This window comes from Trachurus japonicus, chromosome 19 (assembly GCF_045865225.1).
Source record: "Trachurus japonicus isolate A0001 chromosome 19, Traja_1.0".
In the NCBI taxonomy this organism is placed as follows: domain Eukaryota; kingdom Metazoa; phylum Chordata; class Actinopteri; order Carangiformes; family Carangidae; genus Trachurus; species Trachurus japonicus.
In genome coordinates this window covers 11,817,313-11,836,103 of record NC_140925.1, presented here as the reverse complement: position 1 = coordinate 11,836,103, position 18,791 = coordinate 11,817,313, and the positions used below count along the sequence as shown (strand labels likewise).

Sequence of the window (18,791 nt, the reverse complement as noted above, 5' to 3'; positions counted from 1 at the left end):
CAGCCCGGTTACCTCAGGCAGCACACGCTGTATCAGCAACTTTGAACAACTTGACTCGTATATAGTGACCCACTTATCATGGAAAGTACGGAGGTGATATCAGTCTTTTGCTTCAAAGTTTAAGTCTTTAGCCTACCTACCTTAACACACAGGAGTCAAAACAACCTCTAAACTTTGAGCTCCCTGCTGCAGATAAAGGGCAAAGGATGTTGTAGCACTGGAGTTATTGCAGTGATCTCAGTTTCATGCTTATACAGACATACCTCTTAAACAATATTTGATGATACCATTAATTAAGATAACACTGGTCATGTATGTTTTTTTTTTAATTAGCGGCATGTTTATGGATTCGTCTAATCTAAATGGCTGTAATTTATATGACATTATGACCACTGGATTATTTTTATTTAAAATAATCTAAATGTCTGCTGTAACAATATTCATTTTAGTTATCTAACTGTGTTTATATTAATATTAATGAGGAAACTGAATGGACCTGCCAAACACGGATGTAACTAATTACATTTATAGTGTCAACAACTAAATGAAACAGAGCCATGTTGGTTACACCTGCCCTCTACCTGTTACAGCATGGGACACCTGCAATGAGTCAAGTTTAACCTGTATTTTAAGTTACATCTTGCATTCACCGGCTCTGGCGTAACAGCTTGTGGCTTTGTTGTGGTTCACGTTATCTGTGGCTGCAGATTAAATCTATAGCTCAAAGTCAACTGAACTAATGTATAACTGGAGCTCAAAGTCCATGCATGGACTATGTGACATTATAGCACATTAAAAAACTATGTTATCACAGATATCACAAGATAATTGTTTTACATATACAGTATATATATATATCCACTTACAGATGAAATACACTGTTGATATAGTTAGCTAGTACCTCCACAGTGATTTTAATTATTTGCATACTGAAGTGTCTTGCATTTCTTCTTAAAAGTCAGGATGACATCTCTGTATTTATTGGACCTTGAGTGCTGAAACTCAGTGATTTGGCTCCGCTAGATCGTTGTAAAGACATAAAACCAAGGATGACTTGTCCATATACTTTTCTTTATCTAAATTGCCTTATCAGAGAAAGGCGATTGAGGATATAGCCTAATCTAATCTATCTAGGTTTCCTATAAGTTTACTGAAATGACTAACTACTACGTGAAGGATGAAAACAAAATGTTTCGAAACCTTCAAGATTACAACTTTTGAGTAAATTCCAATTACTGCACAGGCAAAGAAATGTTTTGTTTACTTTTTTATACAGTTTTCATAACACTTTTTATATTTATATAGAAAAATTAAAAAATATATCTGTAGCTGTCTCTACAAAACAGTATTTTTTTGGTCACTGTTAAGTAACTGTGCAACAGCTGGCACACAGTTATTGTGATTTGTGCACTGTCATCACTACGGAAAAAAATGGGTCTTTCACCACTTTATCTTTATTACTTGTCATAACATGAATAGCTTTACGTATCAAACTCCTGCTCCCCTCCCCTCCTCCAGACCTTTGCCACTCTGCATAATAAAAGCCGCCATATGAGCAGAGCAGCATTCAGACACACTGCTGCCGTTAACGCGCTGCTATAGAGTCGCCACTCACAGACATTTGATCATCTCCAATGATGTGGCTCTTGATTTTCTTAGTTTGGTTCATTTTATGGGCCGGAGGCACCTACTGGTACCTGTTTGGGAAACCGAGCCCTTTCTCCCTGGAGTCGGTGAGGCCTCCTGGACCTCGTGAGTTTGACCAGAAGAAGCGGGACAAAGTCATCAAGCAAGGTAAAATGATTGCTTTTGAAAAAAATGTATGCGTGCAGCATTATAATCAAATGGTGATGTAATGCATTGCTTTGATAAAGGCATAAATTTGCCACCAGATAATTGGTTTGCGTGTGCTCAATTTAAGGTACAATACTTCATTATCTAGAATAGTTTGTATATAGCTTCACAAAAAACTCCAGCCAACAAAACAACAACTCTTTTGAAAAAGAGGAAAAACTGAAATCAAAAATGAGTTTAAATGATGTCCAATAATAATAACCACTAATGAAAAAAGAAACATTACAGCTACCAAATTAGATATAATTGAAATTTAGCAGCAACATTTGGAAAAGTCCTCCAGTAGGCTATTAGAATAAAAAAAATAATGGGGAAAAAGCACTCTAGCAAAGTTTTAGTTTTTAGCTACACATCTGGATTTTTGTAAAACACGGTAATTCTTGAAGTTTAGAGGTGATGGCAGGTAGCCATTCTGTTTGCTGCAGAAATGTCTAGTTCTTAAAAGTACATAAAACTAACTCACTCTAGGTTTTTTTTATCCGCTGAACTGTGCTGATAAAGTTTTATCTAAATTACCCGTTTGCTGTGTCATAACTCAGAGTTTATTTAGCACTAGTTCAGTAATTACTTTTCATCTATGTGTTTTATCTTAATTGGATTATGACCTCAGGAATATGTTAACGGCCTAATCTGTTGTTTTATTGCCGACATAAGAAATAAATCAGAGAGGTGTGCAAAGCAACCTTCAGACTGAATTATGTAACTGAATTATGCAACGCATTTGGATGTGATAACATTTACAATGTCTTTTTCATGAAAAAAAAGAAGAAAGATACATTTTTACCATATTAAAACCAGGTCTGTATGTTTCCGTCCAGGTTTCAGTGTTGACAAGGTGCCTCAGAATCTGGATGTCATCGTCATTGGGAGTGGTATCGGTGGGCTGACAGCTGGAGCCACGCTGGCCAAAGCCGGGAAGAAAGTCCTGGTGCTGGAACAGCACGACCAGGCCGGGGGCTGCTGCCACACCTACATAGAGAAAGGCTTTGAGTTTGATGTTGGTAAGAAGACTTGTCATACATGCAATCCACATCTTCACTCTTTTATTTATTGATTTATTCCATCCTTAAAGTGGATTTGTTCAAATTTTGAGCAAAACTTGAGTTAAACAAGTTGAGTGAATGAACCTGATAAATTAGGAATGTGTCTTCAGTTCAAAAGAGGTAAAAACAACCCATGTAACGTTAATAGATTTAGATATAGCAAATAGATAGTTGCAGTTTCGGGGGCCTGAGCGACCTGTTATCAGGGACCCTGCAATATCTAGGAGCACACAGCAGTTTGATCATAGTGTGTTTACACCTGATAAGGCGCAGTAGTGAGTAACCTTTCTGAACCACCAACTGTGCACAAGCGTGTGGAAACATTGTATGAATGGACATTTTCTGATGTTTGATGATTGAAAAGGAAATCAGATTTGAGACTGGGGCTGCATGCAACCAATGACTATTTTTCATCATCCGCCCAATCATTTCACAAACTGTCAGAAAAACTGACAATTACTAAAGGTGACACCTTCAGATAATTTAATTTGACTAAACCAAACATTTAAAATCCCCCCAAAAAGTATGATTTTTGATAAAGAAAAGAAGGAAACTACTAATCGTCAACTTTGCTACTCAGCCCTAAAGGTTGATGTGCCAGCCCTGATCGATAATATGCATTCACACCTCTTTGTCTGAATCTTCTTCTCTCCAGGACTTCACTACATTGGTCAGGTCCATGAGAACAGTCTGCTGCGTATCGCCTTCGACCAGATCTCCGAAGGTCAGCTGGAGTTCCAGGAGCTCAATCAACATTTCGACACCATCCAGATCGGCCTGGGCGAGGAGAAACGAGAGTACACCATGTTCTCTGGTAAAACTGAGATGAAGGCACATTTGTTGAAGCAATTCCCTGACGACACCGAGGCCATCGAGACGTTCTTCAAAATCATGAAGGTACCGAGAGCAAGCGGACACATATTTTTAGTCCGTCGCCTGCCTCTAAAATGCTTCTACTCTACATCTAAAACCCTTTCAAACTTCGTCCTTTCTTCCAAAAAGATCTCAGCTAAGAAGACGCACTATCTGGCAACTCTGAAGCTGATCCCTCAGTGGGTGTCTTTATTCCTGCTGAAATCGGGCATCGCAAACCTCTGCTCCCCGGTCTTCCGTCTGACCGGCACAGGTGCAACGGATCTGGCCAACACCCTGACCAGCAACAAGGACCTGCAAGTCATCTTCTCTTACCTTTTCTATGGTGGGTCTGCAAATATTATATAATACAGCAGGTTTTTGAACTATAGTCAAATCTTCAGAGTGAACTGAGGCCAGATGATTGAAATAATTCCCTGTTGCTGCCATAAAAACCAAATCATCAGAAAACTTGGTTAACTGGGTTCGATGGCTCCCCAATGGATATGTGAACACCTCAAAGGGGACATATTTTGGATATATCACTTTTTCTTGCCTTCCGGCCCCAAAAATGTGAGAATTGACAAAAAAAAATCTGTAATTTGTAGGCTCCCTAGGTTGAAATCCATGTGGTTTTACGAGCTGTTCCCTCAGTTGTCATACAATGATGTCATCCGTTTTCAAATTTGAAATCCGAGTCTGAGTACAGGTAGAGGGGGCGAGGCGGGGTGAGCAGTGGTTCATTTGCATTTAAAGGGACAGGCACTGAAACCAGCCATTCTGAACAGGGCTGTTTTGAGAGGATGAAAAGAGCTGTGATGTTTGATCCTTGGGGTATTTTGACCGAAGCATGTCACAGACATGTCTTTAAGACACCTGGGAACTATTTTAATTTGTGGAAAAGAGGCATAATATGTCTCCTTTAAATTGAACATTTTGTCTCTAAACTCTTAGTGACTACCTGGAATATTATCCTGAACTAAACTTCACTGTACTTTCTCTTCCTCATGTAGGTGTGCCTCCTAAGGACTCCAGTATCCTGATTAACGCCCTCCTGGTTCACCACTACAAACGAGGCGCCTACTACCCTAGAGGCGGTGCCAGTGAAATCGCCTTCCACATCATCCGCACAATTCAAAAGTATGGAGGAAACTGTCTGGTCAGAGCTCCGGTCACCCAGATCCTGATCAATGAGAAGGGAGCAGCTTGTGGTGAGAACGAATCCAGCAGCTCAGGCTTCCACATGTTTAAAAGCCAAAAGATTTTCTTTCCAGGCGACTAACCTCAAGTGTGTGACAGGTGTGAAAGTCAGGAAAGGTCAAGAGGAAGTGGAGGTTCGTGCTCCTGTGGTCGTCTCAAACTGTGGCATCTTCACCACCTTCCAGAAACTTCTTCCACCTGAGATTCAAATCAAGCCAGGTCAGCAAACCAATGTGATCCATTTCATTTCACTGGACAGACTCTAGTGTATAATATATATCCTGAGTTATAACAGTCTAGAGGCTGTAAGGTGATTCTTCTCTTCTCCACGTTGTAGATATTCAGGAGAGGCTGAACATGATGAAACACGGCAGAGGATCCTTCTTGGTCTTCTCTGGCTTTGAAGGAACTGAGGAGGAGTTGGGCCTCGTGTCCACCAACTTCTGGCTGTTCAAGAACAATGATATGGACCAGTCGTAAGTATCCACAGCACTAGTCACACTCTAAATAGGGATGTGGCATTTAGCAGCCAGAAGGGAGCACTGCTGTATAAGTAGTGGAAACTCAAAGAGGGAAAACTGACTCTGCAACCAGGAACAGCAGGTCAGGAATTCCCTCTTTGTCCTCTAGATGGAGTAAAGGATCAGTCAGCTCAGAGATGCAGGCTGTATTAATACCACAGTCATGGAGTCTTTTGTGTTGCTGATGAAGCTCTAAAGGATGATGATGATGATGATGATGATGATATGTGTTTTTGCATCTTTTTAGGATGGATGACTTCTTTGCACTGAGCAAAGAGGATGCACCAGATAACATCCCCATGATGTTCATCACAATCCCATCTTCCAAAGATCCAGAGGCCAAATTAAGACACCCAGGTACAAACAGAAGCCTATATTTTCCCCCCAATAATAGAGGAAACAGGATTTTATGATGAAAGAAAGGATGATTAAATAGTTTTACTCAGAAAACGACCTAATTTGAACATGATCTGATATGAAATACCAGAAAATAACACAAGTGTGATGCCTTGTCTGTTTCATCCTTACAGGAAAATGTTGCATGACAATACTGACTATGGTGAAGTATGAATGGTTCGAGGAATGGAAGGACACTAGTGTGCGCAAAAGGGGCGACGAGTACTACAATTACAAAATGAAATTTGCTAAGAACCTCTTCAACTGGGCCTGCACTTTGTTCCCGAAAATCAAAGACAAGGTACACGTTACCAGATTATTGAGTATGTTTCTATTGTGCTTTAACTTTTATAAAGGTGTCAGGGTTACTGTGGGTTGTCTGGGCTGCAGTGTAACCTATATATTTTTATATATATATATATATGTATTTTTTTTTTTTTTCCCAGCTGGTTTTCCAGGATGTGGCGACCCCGTTGACCAACATGCACTACCTGGGTGCCCAGCGTGGAGCCATGTACTCAGCTGAGCACAACCTGGATCGTTTCCACGCTGAGGCTGTGGCGAGGAACAGGTGCAACACCCCTGTCAAAAACCTCTACATATCAGGTATGAAACTTAATTTTTTGAATTGTTGAAGGATTTTATGTAGAAGTTTTCTTCAAGCACAGCCAGCGCTTTGTGGTTTGTGATTGAAGGTGTCGCAGGCACAGACAAGCCCTCAGATTGATTAATTCAGTACGAGAAGGATAATAACATTACAAAATGCAAGAGGTTTCAAGCCAATTTATGCTGAATTAGTTAAGTGGCACAGCTTTAAACACTTTAATCTTAACTCTAAGAAAGCCACAAAGCAAAATAAAACTATATTTTCTCTAAAGCTTGTGAAGAAAATCACAGTGTAGAGGGAAACACAGCCAAGAATCTGAGCCCAGATTCCAGGTATTTCCATCTCATCCAGAAACTTGTACGTATCTCTGTGTTCCAGGCCAAGACGTGTTCAGCTGTGGGATCGCAGGAGCTCTACACGGTGGACTCCTGTGTGCGTCCACGGTGTTGGATCACATCGTCTACATCGACTTGCTCCTCCTCAAGAAGAAGCTGAAGAGGAGGAAAGCCAAAGAGATGGCCCAGCTGGCTCAGAAGAAACTGCAGTGAGCGGCGCTCCGTACTTCCCCTGCAGGACGTCAGTGGAACTACACTCCTACTATCCTGGTGTAAAAGGACCCCTGATTATTATGGGAAGCAGAGAGGAACACACCGCCACAGTATTTGACCTACATTATGTTTGTGCATATGTACATATCTATATCCATAGTGGTCCTTTCTGACAGATGAGAGGAAACAATCTAAATACGATGAAAACCAAAAAAGCTGCTTGCTATCTTAAGCCAAATCATGGTGGATCAGTTGGTGATCTGTGCTAAAAGGATCAAATGCCCAGTCGTAAGAAAGTACAATGGATAGACGGTGGTGAAGCACTCATTAAGGTTGCAGTTAAGAAGGGAACTATATACAGATGTTAGGGGTGGATATATTTATTAGCCCACTGTAACTGTGAAGTATTTTATAAAAAATATATTAAGCTTTTGTTTATTTGGGTAAATAATTATAATAAGCTTTCAGTTTTCTTATTATGATCATCATGTGCACATAAAGGTTCATTATTACCTTGAAAAAATTGTAAATTATTCAAGCTTTTCCTTTATTTCATTGTTTTATTTACTGATTGATGTAAAATACTATTGCTCCATTATTTTGTCTTTGTTTTTAAATATATTGTGATCTTCAACTTGACAGTGTTATGCTATGTCAGCTTAATCTAAAACAATGAAATATATAGACAAATGCTCTTTCATTAGCACAGCTATCAGAACAACAAAATGCATTGATTTTTGGAGATTTGGCCTGTTTTTGTACATACAGATCTTGTTTGTCTTATTGTTAAGCGCCTCTTTTTACTTGCTTTGTTTTTTCACTGCTCAATAAACTTAATATATCGATATATTGATTTTGATTACAATCCTCAATCCTCTTTCTCAACAACACCACGGGAAAACATTATAAAACATAATCAGAATAGGCCTAAATATATTTCATATTGCTAAACTAGCATAAGGTACAATGTGTGATTACTGTCACTAATCGTTTACATATCACTTACTGGTGAACTGTCCCCCCTGGATTTAGTTCCCACCTATGTTGTTCTGCCCTGACTTATAACCCCGGTGTTGTTTGGGTAACACCTGAAATCAAACGTCGGGGGGAAACCTCAGACTTCCTGCACTAAGTGAACATTTCCTCAGTAAACGGTGGGCAGATTGGCCGACAAACTGTGGCCTGTTGGAGACGACCGGTGGGGGATCCGAAGAGAAGAAAGCCCCTTCTGTCCAGGCAGCCGGTGGGATGCCAGTGCCTCTCTCGCTCTGTTCACCTCCATCCCTCTGCTGTGCAAACTCAGGGAACGCGCTCTCACTCACTCACTCACTCACTCACTCACTGCTGCTTGATCTGCGTTCACTACTCTCACCATTTTTTCTCTCAATACTTGCATACATAGCATAAAAAGAGCAAAAAATAAAGAAAAGTTTAAAGAATGAGGAGCAAACAGGGAGGGAGGAAAGTTAATTATACTGACTTTGCCTGGCTGGAAGTTCTGCAGACCATAACATATAATTACCATGGCACGATAAAGTGCACTGCTTCACCAGAAATAAACGTGACATGTATAGTAACTCTTGCCTGCCTTCTTGCTGCTGTGACTCTGACTGACTCACAAAGTTATAAACAGACCCACGTAAACTCACTTTAACCACCGTTTGAGTAAAGGAATAAAAACCAACCCATAGTTTCAGCTTTGTTAGCCGCGTGGCTCTCGGGATGGTGATGGTTAGGTTGGTTGGTCGGCTGCTCTACCACTTTAGTCGAAGCTGAAATATCTCAATAACTACTGGAGTCTCTGCAATGGAAATTTGTTCTCATATTGATGTTCCTCAGAGCACTAACTGTACTGCAAATCTTCAGTTTTTCCTCAACTTCTCCTCTACTAAAACAATGATTATGCTGACTGTGATGGCTTTATCGCAATTTCGTTGTTGCAGTTGACAATGACAATAAAGTATTGAATTGAATTGAAGCTAACATTATTGGATTTTGGTGTAAATTTTCATTACATAATGGATGGATTACCGAGAAATAAGCTTCAGCCATTAATGTTCTCCACATGGTGATGAACTGTATGTTTGATGATTATAACTCTTTATTTACCTCCATTATTCATTTTTGTCTAAATCATCCCATCATCCATGACTGAACTAGAAAATGTTGGCATGCTAACATGATATATTAAAGGGTTCGTTCAACATTTTGGCAAATTAGCCAATTGCCATTACCCCTATCGTCTTAGGAGTAGGTTTGTTACCTTTAATTGTCGGTGCAAGCTATTTTTAGAAAGGTGGAGCAGAGCTGCAAGCTGCTCAGAGATATGCTACGGAGGCTATTGGATTTCTTGGTTTCCCTCATCAAACTCATCAAATACACAATCCAACAACTCCAAAACGCTCTGGTGGACAAGTTGTGGCCTGCACATTCACCACGAGATAATAACGGAACGTTACAAGAGGGAGTTCATCTCGTAACGTTCTCGCAAATTCATGCAAAACCACTGATGCGCGTTCCCGTCAGGGGCAGTTTTTCGGCAAGCAGTCTCTGCATTTACCTTGACAGCAACTCCGTCTTGCAACGGTCCGTTATTATCTCATAGCGTGGTGAATGTGCAGGTCATAACTTGTCCACGAGAGCGTTTTGGAGTTGTTGGATTGTGTATTTGATGAGTTTGATGAGGGAAACCAAGAAATCCCATTAGCCTCCGTAGCATAGCTCTGAGCAGCTCACGGCTCTGCTCCGCCGTTGTAAAAATAGCTTCCACTGACAATTTAAAGTAACAAACCTACTGCTATGACTATAGGGATTATGGTAGTAGGCCAATTTGCCAAAATGTTGAATTATCCCTTTAAGATAATGAACATACCGTAGATATCAACATCAACATTGTAGCTTAGTCACTGTGAGCATGAGCATGCATTAAGTTGATAGTTTATTAAGTGGTAATGTTAGCATTAATGGTTCATTAATCGGTGCTTTATGGATCAGTGATCAGGTATTTTGTAAGAACAACATTCAGGTTGGAGGTTCAGGGACAGAAGAAGTTACCAGATGTGGTGGGTGTGCAGCAGCTGAACGAATGTTTCTCTCAAGCTGGCAGCCTACAAATTGTTCTCATAAACAGCTTGTTACTTATCTATAAACTATTACTTTTACCATCTCCACTTTTTTAAAGTGCTTGGTTTAAAGTATTACATTGATAATGATGACACTGACATTTATTGTGTTCCTTTTGGATTTCGCCCACTTTCAATGGAATTTATTGTGTTTTAACAGTTGTGTGTGATTTGTCATCCTTTTCTCACTGTCAAAGTAAAATAAAGACATTAACAAAACTTTTAGATATCACATTACTGGCTGTAGAGAATCATTATCTCCATGCTAAGACGAGTCAAAAAAGGCAGATTAGAGGAGGAATCTGAATTTTTCTTGACCAGCTCAAACACCACCTCAACCCCCTTTCTCCTTTTTCCTCTAACAGGCGGCTCCCACATGTTTAGACACGCTCTTACATCAAGAGAGGCCCACAGGGTCGCAGCTCAATAATAGCAGTCCACTCTTTTCACTGCGTCGACCACTCTGTGTTACGCTCTCTACCAAACAGATGCCTTCCTTTAAATGAACTAATCACTGGCAAAGCTGTGGTTCAATACTAATCCACCTGAGACCTTTTATTTATACACAAAGAAGCAACAGCAAAGTGGCTAACACTGCAGCAGCAGCAGCAGGATTGGCTCACAGAGCGCTCATGTTGCTGCATGGGCTCTTGCCTCTGCCTTTCAGCCAGCTTTCCTTCTTTTCCAGATGTTGGAGCTCCTCCCCGCTGGCCTGCCGCAGCCTCCCACAGCTTGAACCCGGCCAACAGCCACAGCTGCTACCAATCTGACGACTCTCATAAGCAAGTTTCAGACGACCCAGATGAGAGGAAGAGCTGGTCTGAAGATAGCACCCAGGATCAGACTGGGCTTACAGGGATGAGCAGGTGAAAAAAAGGAAAAAGAAAACAACACCACAAGTTGTTGTGTAAGGGTCAGCTTCACTTAAACATTACATGATTAGGTGCCCTTGAGAGGTGAAAACTTTCAAACTGACTTTAAATTTCACCAAAAGACAGATGTTTGCAAAGGAAAAGGGGGAAGAAAAAATATTTCTTCCATTTAACCAGACGGATCTGTTGCTGTTTTCCTGCTCGACACAGATAACAGACCGCTTCTCCAATGTCGGCCGAGAGCTGCCTACTTCAGGCCAACTTTCTGTTGAGCTAAATGGAAAATCCAAGGAAAATGGCAGCTTCCCCAGCTCCGTCCTCTCCCTTCTGTAGTCTGAAACACAACCGCTTCGCTCAAGTCCACATGTCTGCATACTTCAAGCTCAGACCAGCAGTTGTACATTATGTGTAGGTTAGGGCCGCATACTAAACTTCAGCCAGTTGTGTTACTGTTATGTGCACATGAACGAGCAAACAATAAACTGCGTAATTGATTGGAAGAAAAATAGCCATATACTTCTATAATTAATTGGTACAGTGGTTTTGTCATGTTCCTGCTTGTTAGTTGTGAGGATTTGCTACTTTAATTTGTCCTAAAAGTATTCAAGGGTTTTTGTTTCAGGGTTTAAAGGGGCAATGAAAACAGTGACAGTAGAAACATGTTGTGAACACAATATTATAGTTGTATCATCATCTTTAATGTTCATATGGGAAAGTCCTGGATTTGGAGTCATGTGATTAACGTCAAGTACAATTTTCTATCTATTTTATCTCTGTGTTTGGTCTCTACCAACCCTGAGGTAAATAACATTTTGTGCTTTAGCTGCTAAATACTCCACAATATTTTCCAGGTCGCTAGCTTCTTTTTTTTTTTTTTTGCTTAAAACTCACACTATGACAACACAACAGTAAAACTGAGGTCCAGACTAAACAATGAGAGCTGCAGCTTCATAATTCACCGTGAATCCCCTTTTTACTGTTTGGACATCATTTTTATGGTGTTTATAAAATCATGTCACCTTATACATTATAGTTATAATCTATTATAAATGCAGAGCTTATAGCTCCATTTCAACTATGGAACATAAAGGCTGAACCATAAAGGAAAAAAAATGCTGGTCCGTTGCAGCCATATTTCCCATCCTCTCAGGTGAAAAATCAACAAGACAATATATTTGCACACTTTGATAACCGATGGGCAGGGATGGAGTAAATGTAAACTGCACACAAGAATCATTTTCCACAAAGCTTTCCTTAGTTATAAACATAGATACATCTACAACAGCACTGTCCTATGGATTTCCACTCCCCCTGCTGCCACTTTGAAGAGCTGTGTTAAAGAACTCATGATATTATTATTGCTTCTTCTCATCTGATCGAATAAGTTAGGCCTGAGAAACCTCTCCTGCTAGGCCTCTGCCTGCTTTCCCCTTTCAGCTGTTTAATATTTCCTGTGTGGCTGTTGTGCACATTTGATTGTAAATTATGCTGCATGTTGAAGTCTGGATGAGTGAGAGAGCAGAGAGACTAGAGAGAGAGGAGGCAGGAATAGAGAGGCCCAGAAAAAGGAGAGCTTTTATAAAGCAGCGCAATATCTTTTCATACACAAGCTATAACAAATATTTAATAATTCTGCTGCTGCTATGGTTTAACTCCCGCTCCGTCTGCGCCTGGAGAAAACAAACAGCTTGACATTTGACCTCCAGGTTCACAACAACGACATGAAGATCCCACCTCGGCCTCCACGTCTCTGGCTCCCTTCACTTGAAGCAGTGCAGCAAAGTGAATGGGAGGGAGGGAGGGAGACACACATCGTTGTGGAGAAAACAAAAGTAATCACTACCTGCTGAACCACAGAGCCACAACACTCTATTATGTGATGATAGTTCACAGTGTTCAGAGCAGCGCTTAGGATAAGAATCTCTGGCTTTAATCCACATCTGGCAATGTGAGACGTTTGTCAGGTTTAGGGCAAGAATTCGGAAATGTTACTCCATCGCAGATACTGTCAAGAAGTTGTGCTATATTTATCATATACAGGAAGAAAATAAAACCCACGTTATACTAATAATAATCATCCTGTGGTTTAATGAAAGAGTTAATCTCTTTGCTTTTTCACACCCATGTGCACTGCAGCTCCTCCTTCCAGCGGATGCTTCAGACATGACCCGGAGTGTCACATTTCAACGATTCGCCTTCAAGTTCTCCCACCCACCACCACCTCCACTTTCCCCATCGAATAAGCCCACCCTCCGCTGAGTAATCCTCATCGCAGCAATAACGCATCCGCATTCGTCATCTGCTCTGTGTTTACACGGCGTGCCAGCTTGGGAAGTTGGGGTGAGCCTATAATGCAGGAGGCAGCGTGCACTAGAGGGGGCTCTTCTGTGGGTGTGAACACAGCCAGCACTGAGAGAGAGAGCGAGGGGAGGGGGGGGGGGCGGTGAGGATGACTCCTCAACACATGTTTTGGATACAAACTGTATTCTGTAGTTCTGATGTGGCGTTTTTCCTCAACCGAGCCAAGACCGTTGAGGACAGAAGCCGCTCCAACGCAGTACAGACTAACTTGTGATTCTGGCCTGTGTAAATCAACATGACCTGACATGATGAACCTCGACTAAAATGGCCATTTATAAGAAGAAAAGTGGATCATTTTTCCATTTTTCAAGATGTCTTCTGGGTCCTGGTTTTTCAACAGTTTGCGAAGTGTTACACAGTTTGCTGAGACATGCTTAGGCCTTGATCTTTACACACACTCACTGTTTACTTTTCCACTTAGCACAGATATGAGAAGCATTCGGCCAGAAGGTGGCATACTCAATTCCTTCTTCATGGATTCGCAATATCCTTTTATTTATTTGATTCTTTGGCGTACATTTCCTCAAAGGGCTGTAACAAAACCAAATGAACATGATAGCACTGATAAAATAGGAAATCTGTTGATCAGGGAAAATATCTATTTCCTCTGAGAGAAACAAACACACAAGCACGGTTGAGGATGTCATCTGTTGCCACTTGGCTCCGCCTGACTCCAGCTGACTGACACTAATACCTCGGTCCTGATCTCCTGTGAAATCTCAAGCGCAGGCTTTGCTCTCCCATTGGGTGGGGGCTGTTTACTCTGGCCTCTGTGGACAAGGCCTCACAGCGTGATGATGATCCCAGAGGGGTCGTACCTACATGTTTTTTTACTTCAGCGCTGAGACCATGTTGGCAGAATGACCTCTGAGTTTAGACAACATCTGAAGGCTTCCAGGTGGACAATCTGTCTTTGTATCTCTGATTATACCTGCAAGGATTTTAAAAATCTAAAAGCAGCCAGCCACTTTCATATGTGTTTTATTCTGCTGCAGACATAATGTGAGATAGACTGAGGAAAGACTGCAAGGTTATTGTTACTGATGAGATGTTCTGGCCTGGTGATTCATCCTCTCTGAACTCAAACGTCTGGTCTTCCAGCAGAGTGTGATTAAACTGTCCCAGTGAAAACTACTGTAACACAAATAAAGTCATCCCTCGGACCACAATGAGAGACTCCACCTTCAGTCTTCTGCTCTTTGAGGGTTTTTCTCCACAGACAGCTGCCAGTCCAGGCCTCCTTTATGTCCCTCAGGCGGACGAGTGCCGACATTTTTGCTAATCTTTTTAGACACATATCCTTTTCACACTTTTCTGCATTTGATGGCTTTTTCTCTAGGTATTATCTGGGGAAGGAAAGGCTTTTTTAGATATTTCAATCCCGTCCTTTTCCTTTATTTTGTCGGTTTTTGTATTTCTACAACAGCATAAGAAATATAAATCATTTTCATTACTGATCAAGCTGCTGTCCTCTCAATTACTGGATTAGTATTTGGTTTATTATGTGTCTCAATATGACATATCTAAAAAATAATCAGTTTATTGTCTTAGAGGTCAAAGGACTTGTACTTATATAGCGTTTTTCTAGTCTCTAGGACCACTCAAGGCAATTAGACTGTTTTCGCATTCACCCTTTAACACACACATACAGTACATACAGCGCTTTTTGTCGCTTGAAAGTTAATCATTCACACACAACACACATCTTGCCCAAGGACACTTGGGGAAATCGAACCACCGACCTTCCGGTTAGTGAACAACCCGCGCTACCTCCTGAACCACAGCCGCCCAAAGAAAGAACCAGAAATGTTGGCCTCAACATTGAGAAGCTGTTACTAGAGGATATTAACATTTCTTCAAATACATAACAAGAAAATAACAAATCAATCGTCAAAATGGTTGCAGATTAATCTTTTGTCAAACAGTTAACCCAACTCAACAACACTGCAGCTCATCTGAAGGAGGAAAAAAACTGAACTAATAACAAACATACAAGACACAGATTAGACAAACGCAAATAAACTATGAGAGAACTGAGGGGTGCTCATGTTTAAGTGGCTATAGCTAAGTGAGTAGAGGTGTGTGGGTGGAAAACACATAGCTACAGGTGATATAAAAGAGGCAGGCCTACTTGTTATGGCTTGTACTGCCCTGAAGGAACTGGAGCAACACACACAGACTGCAGGAATCACTTTCTCCCTTTCTTAACACACACACACACACACACACACACAGGAGAGGAAAAAAAAGAAAAAGACTGAGGCCTATCTTAAAACTATTGACCACAATAGGCGTGACAGGAGCTCAGGTGAAACAAATATCTGCCTCAGAGTGAGAATTCATTCATAAACTTGGAAATAGCAGCTCGAGAGCGCAACTGAAACTGAAATATCATTGGCTGACGCAGCAGCAGCTGAAACTTTATAAAGTGGACCACGAGTTACGATTAATGTGTCTTCACATAAAAAGGCAGAACCACACAGACAGTGAATATGTGCTTTTATGCACCATTGGCAGTTTTTAAGTTGGTAAGGACTTAAACTAGCTGGATACAGTAGATTTGAGCTATCACGTGACTTTTGGGATCAATCACTGGTTCATGTTTTTTTTTTCTTAATAAACATTAATCTTGTTTTGTTCATTTTTAAGTTAAAGACTGAGAAGCATCATCATTGTTGTATTCACATGTCTTACAGATAATATCCTCATCATCGCAGAGTCAGACTCAGACTACGACTCCTTTATATTCCACTAAACTTTAAAAAAATGGAAAATTGTCTTTGGCACTGCCATTGGTTACAGTAGACAAACACTTTACATTATGTAAAGAATTATTCTTCTTTTGGCCACAATAATGGTGTATCGTGGCAGAAGTGGTGACTATTAACAAACCAAAAGGCTTCCTATCCTCGAGACTTGACTCTTACAGGGCTGTTTTCGCTTCTTTTCCGCCTTAAGGTTTTTGTTTCTGAGGCTGAAGTCACAGCGCCGAGCTGAGCACAATGCAGCCAGCAGTCCAACTTTAAGTGTTTCCAGATGCGGTAAGAAGAATTGAACTCATGTGCTGGGACAGAACAAAAAGATGTCTCCCTCTCCCTCATATAAGCCAAGCTGTACTCTGTTACTGTCATCCGTCTTTTCACTGAGAGGGAATGTCACCTGCGTTTCTGGAAGATGACAATGTTGAGAGAGGGAAAAAAAGGGTCTTCCCTCAAAGTGTGATATCAGATTTCAACAATATGGAATTTAAAAAAAGTTTGGAAGTGGGAGAAGTATCCCCAGGGCTATAATCTTGACCCGCTGTGAACTAGACAATAAAAAACTCACAACTGCACAAGACAAGGAGAGACTACAACTACAACTAAATGCGGCCTCTACTTTGAATAAACAGTAACAACCTCCGTGAATTTGACAGTGGAAAGACAAAAAAAAAAAAACTTCTCGATGAGCGAAGCAAGGAGAGGCTGGGTGGGACCGGGGCTGGGTTTAGTGGGTGGGAAAAGGTGGAGTCTCTGACACACTGGAGTCCATGCACTCCTACCCAGTGAACTCTCACGTCGCCCCAGGGTGGCTCTTCTCTTTTAAGACTGGGTGCTTCTCTCCCTCCCACTGCGGGGGGATGTTTAAAGGGAAGCATGGAGTTGAGTGGGCTGGTGGTGGTGGGGAAGTATTGGTGGGGAGTGAGTGGGGGGGGGGTGGCAGAGTGAAGAGAAATGAAGAACTCCAGCAATGCGCAAGACAGGTAGAGACAGGACAAAAATTAAAAAGGAAGAGAGAGAGAGGAAGAGAGTGAGAGAGAAAGAAAGAGAGGGAGCAAAGTGTGTCTGCAGAGGTGGAGAGTGAAGATGTGGCAGAAACAGATCAGACATAAACAATTAAAGACTTGATGCTAAATTGATCTCTGTTCTTTAACTGCAAACTGCAAGGTGAGATTTTTTTTTTTTAAGTGCAGCATTGAGCCAACAACAGATGCTTTTAAACTACACCACTTTTGTCTGCTGTTGCACTGCACATGATGATAGGGAAAGCAGATTGTGTTTGGTAATGGTGTCGTCTTGTTAGGCGGCTCTGCTCCAGGAAAACTGTTTGGAGCAGGAATGTAGACTGTTGAGTGTCTCGACATGAGGAGGGGAAAAGAAGAGTCCACCACCTCCATAATCCCCGGGGTTAACGTCTATTTATTATCTCTGGAGCACCATGCTACATCCTTTAGCATCTGGTCATCATGGATCTGTATAATTTCTGTAGCTCAAGATGACATATACTCGTGTACGCATCTTCCCCATTCTTGATGCCCACGTTTTTCAGTTTTTAAAATAATACGATTACGTAAAAAAAAAGGTGTAAAGTAGAGCTGCAACTCGTCCATCGTGATAATCCAATACTCGGTTTGGATAGTTTTTTAAGAAAAAAAGTCAAAATTCATTTAAATTAATTTAATTTCAGCTCCTTAATTGTGAATATCTCTGGTTTCTTTGTTCCTTTATGACAATAAACTGAGTATCTCTTTGGTTTGTGGACAAACAGGACATTGGAGGACGTCATCTTGTGGTTTGAGAAACACTGATTGACATTTTTCAACATTTTTAAACATTTTTTAACATTTTATTGACCAAACAACTAATCGGTTAATCGTTTAAATAATCGACAGATTCATCTATAATGAAAATAATCGTTAGTTGCAGCCCTAAAGCTAAATTTTGTTGTTGTTGTTGTTGATTGGTCTAACAATGACACAGGTGGCTCTGCTGTGCAGCTTAAGTGCTGTCATTATAAGAGTCCGAGGTGTTTGAAGGGGCAGGAAGCAGTGGATCCTGTCTTAAATGTGGGCGGCCACTGTCATTATCAGGTTAAGTATAACCATTAAACTTAATGAAAAGCCTCTCACCGCTGTAAGTGCTGCAGTGACTCTGAAACTGGGAGGTGTCCAATTGATAACTTTGATGATGATGACGACGACACACCCACACACTCACACACACACACACACACACACTCACACACACAGCCGACCCAGGGGTCTACTGCACTGGATGTGGGTGCACGTCCTCCACATTCACATCCACATTACAGTCAATCTCACAGGGCATTCAGATTCTTTCCTGAGGTGGACATTGTGCTTTAACTAAGACCATCTGTTTTAAATGAAGTCAGATATTCTCCGCTCTGCGAGGATGAGTCATCCCGCTCAGACCCTTGCCTCACAAAAATGTTTCCTTTTCCAAAAAAACTCTCATCATCATGCAGCAAGAGCAGATTTCATGTATTATCCTCAGATTTGTATTCAGAGGCGTTTATTCTAACACAGTAGCTTTATGATGTTGCAGCAGCCGTATCAACACTAGAAACTGGGTCTATGTGTTGGATATTGGTGTCAGAGACTAAAATAAGTCCATATTCATCCTCAATCACCAT

General features: G+C 41.1%; 1 protein-coding gene across 1 annotated transcript; it reads left to right on the top strand.

Annotated features, from left to right (window-relative positions):
* The first annotated feature begins 1,574 nt into the window (after positions 1–1,574).
* Positions 1,575–7,727, top strand: LOC146967475 (inactive all-trans-retinol 13,14-reductase). Its single transcript, XM_085761340.1, has 11 exons — positions 1,575–1,794; positions 2,673–2,855; positions 3,553–3,794; positions 3,900–4,095; positions 4,763–4,960; positions 5,049–5,168; positions 5,287–5,425; positions 5,718–5,827; positions 6,001–6,167; positions 6,313–6,472; positions 6,852–7,727. Exons 1-11 carry the CDS (start codon positions 1,635–1,637, stop codon positions 7,019–7,021), a joined length of 1,845 nt encoding a protein of 614 aa, XP_085617466.1. The 5' UTR covers positions 1,575–1,634; the 3' UTR covers positions 7,022–7,727.
* The last annotated feature ends 11,064 nt before the right edge of the window (positions 7,728–18,791 follow it).

Bases quoted from the DNA above. Each gene is read 5' to 3' on its own strand.
- LOC146967475 (XM_085761340.1), top strand. From the start codon at position 1,635: ATGATGTGGCTCTTGATTTTCTTAGTTTGGTTCATTTTATGGGCCGGA. The intron at 5,426-5,717 runs GTAAGTATCCAC...GCATCTTTTTAG, and splicing joins AACAATGATATGGACCAGTC to GATGGATGACTTCTTTGCAC. The intron at 6,473-6,851 runs GTATGAAACTTA...TCTGTGTTCCAG, and splicing joins CAAAAACCTCTACATATCAG to GCCAAGACGTGTTCAGCTGT.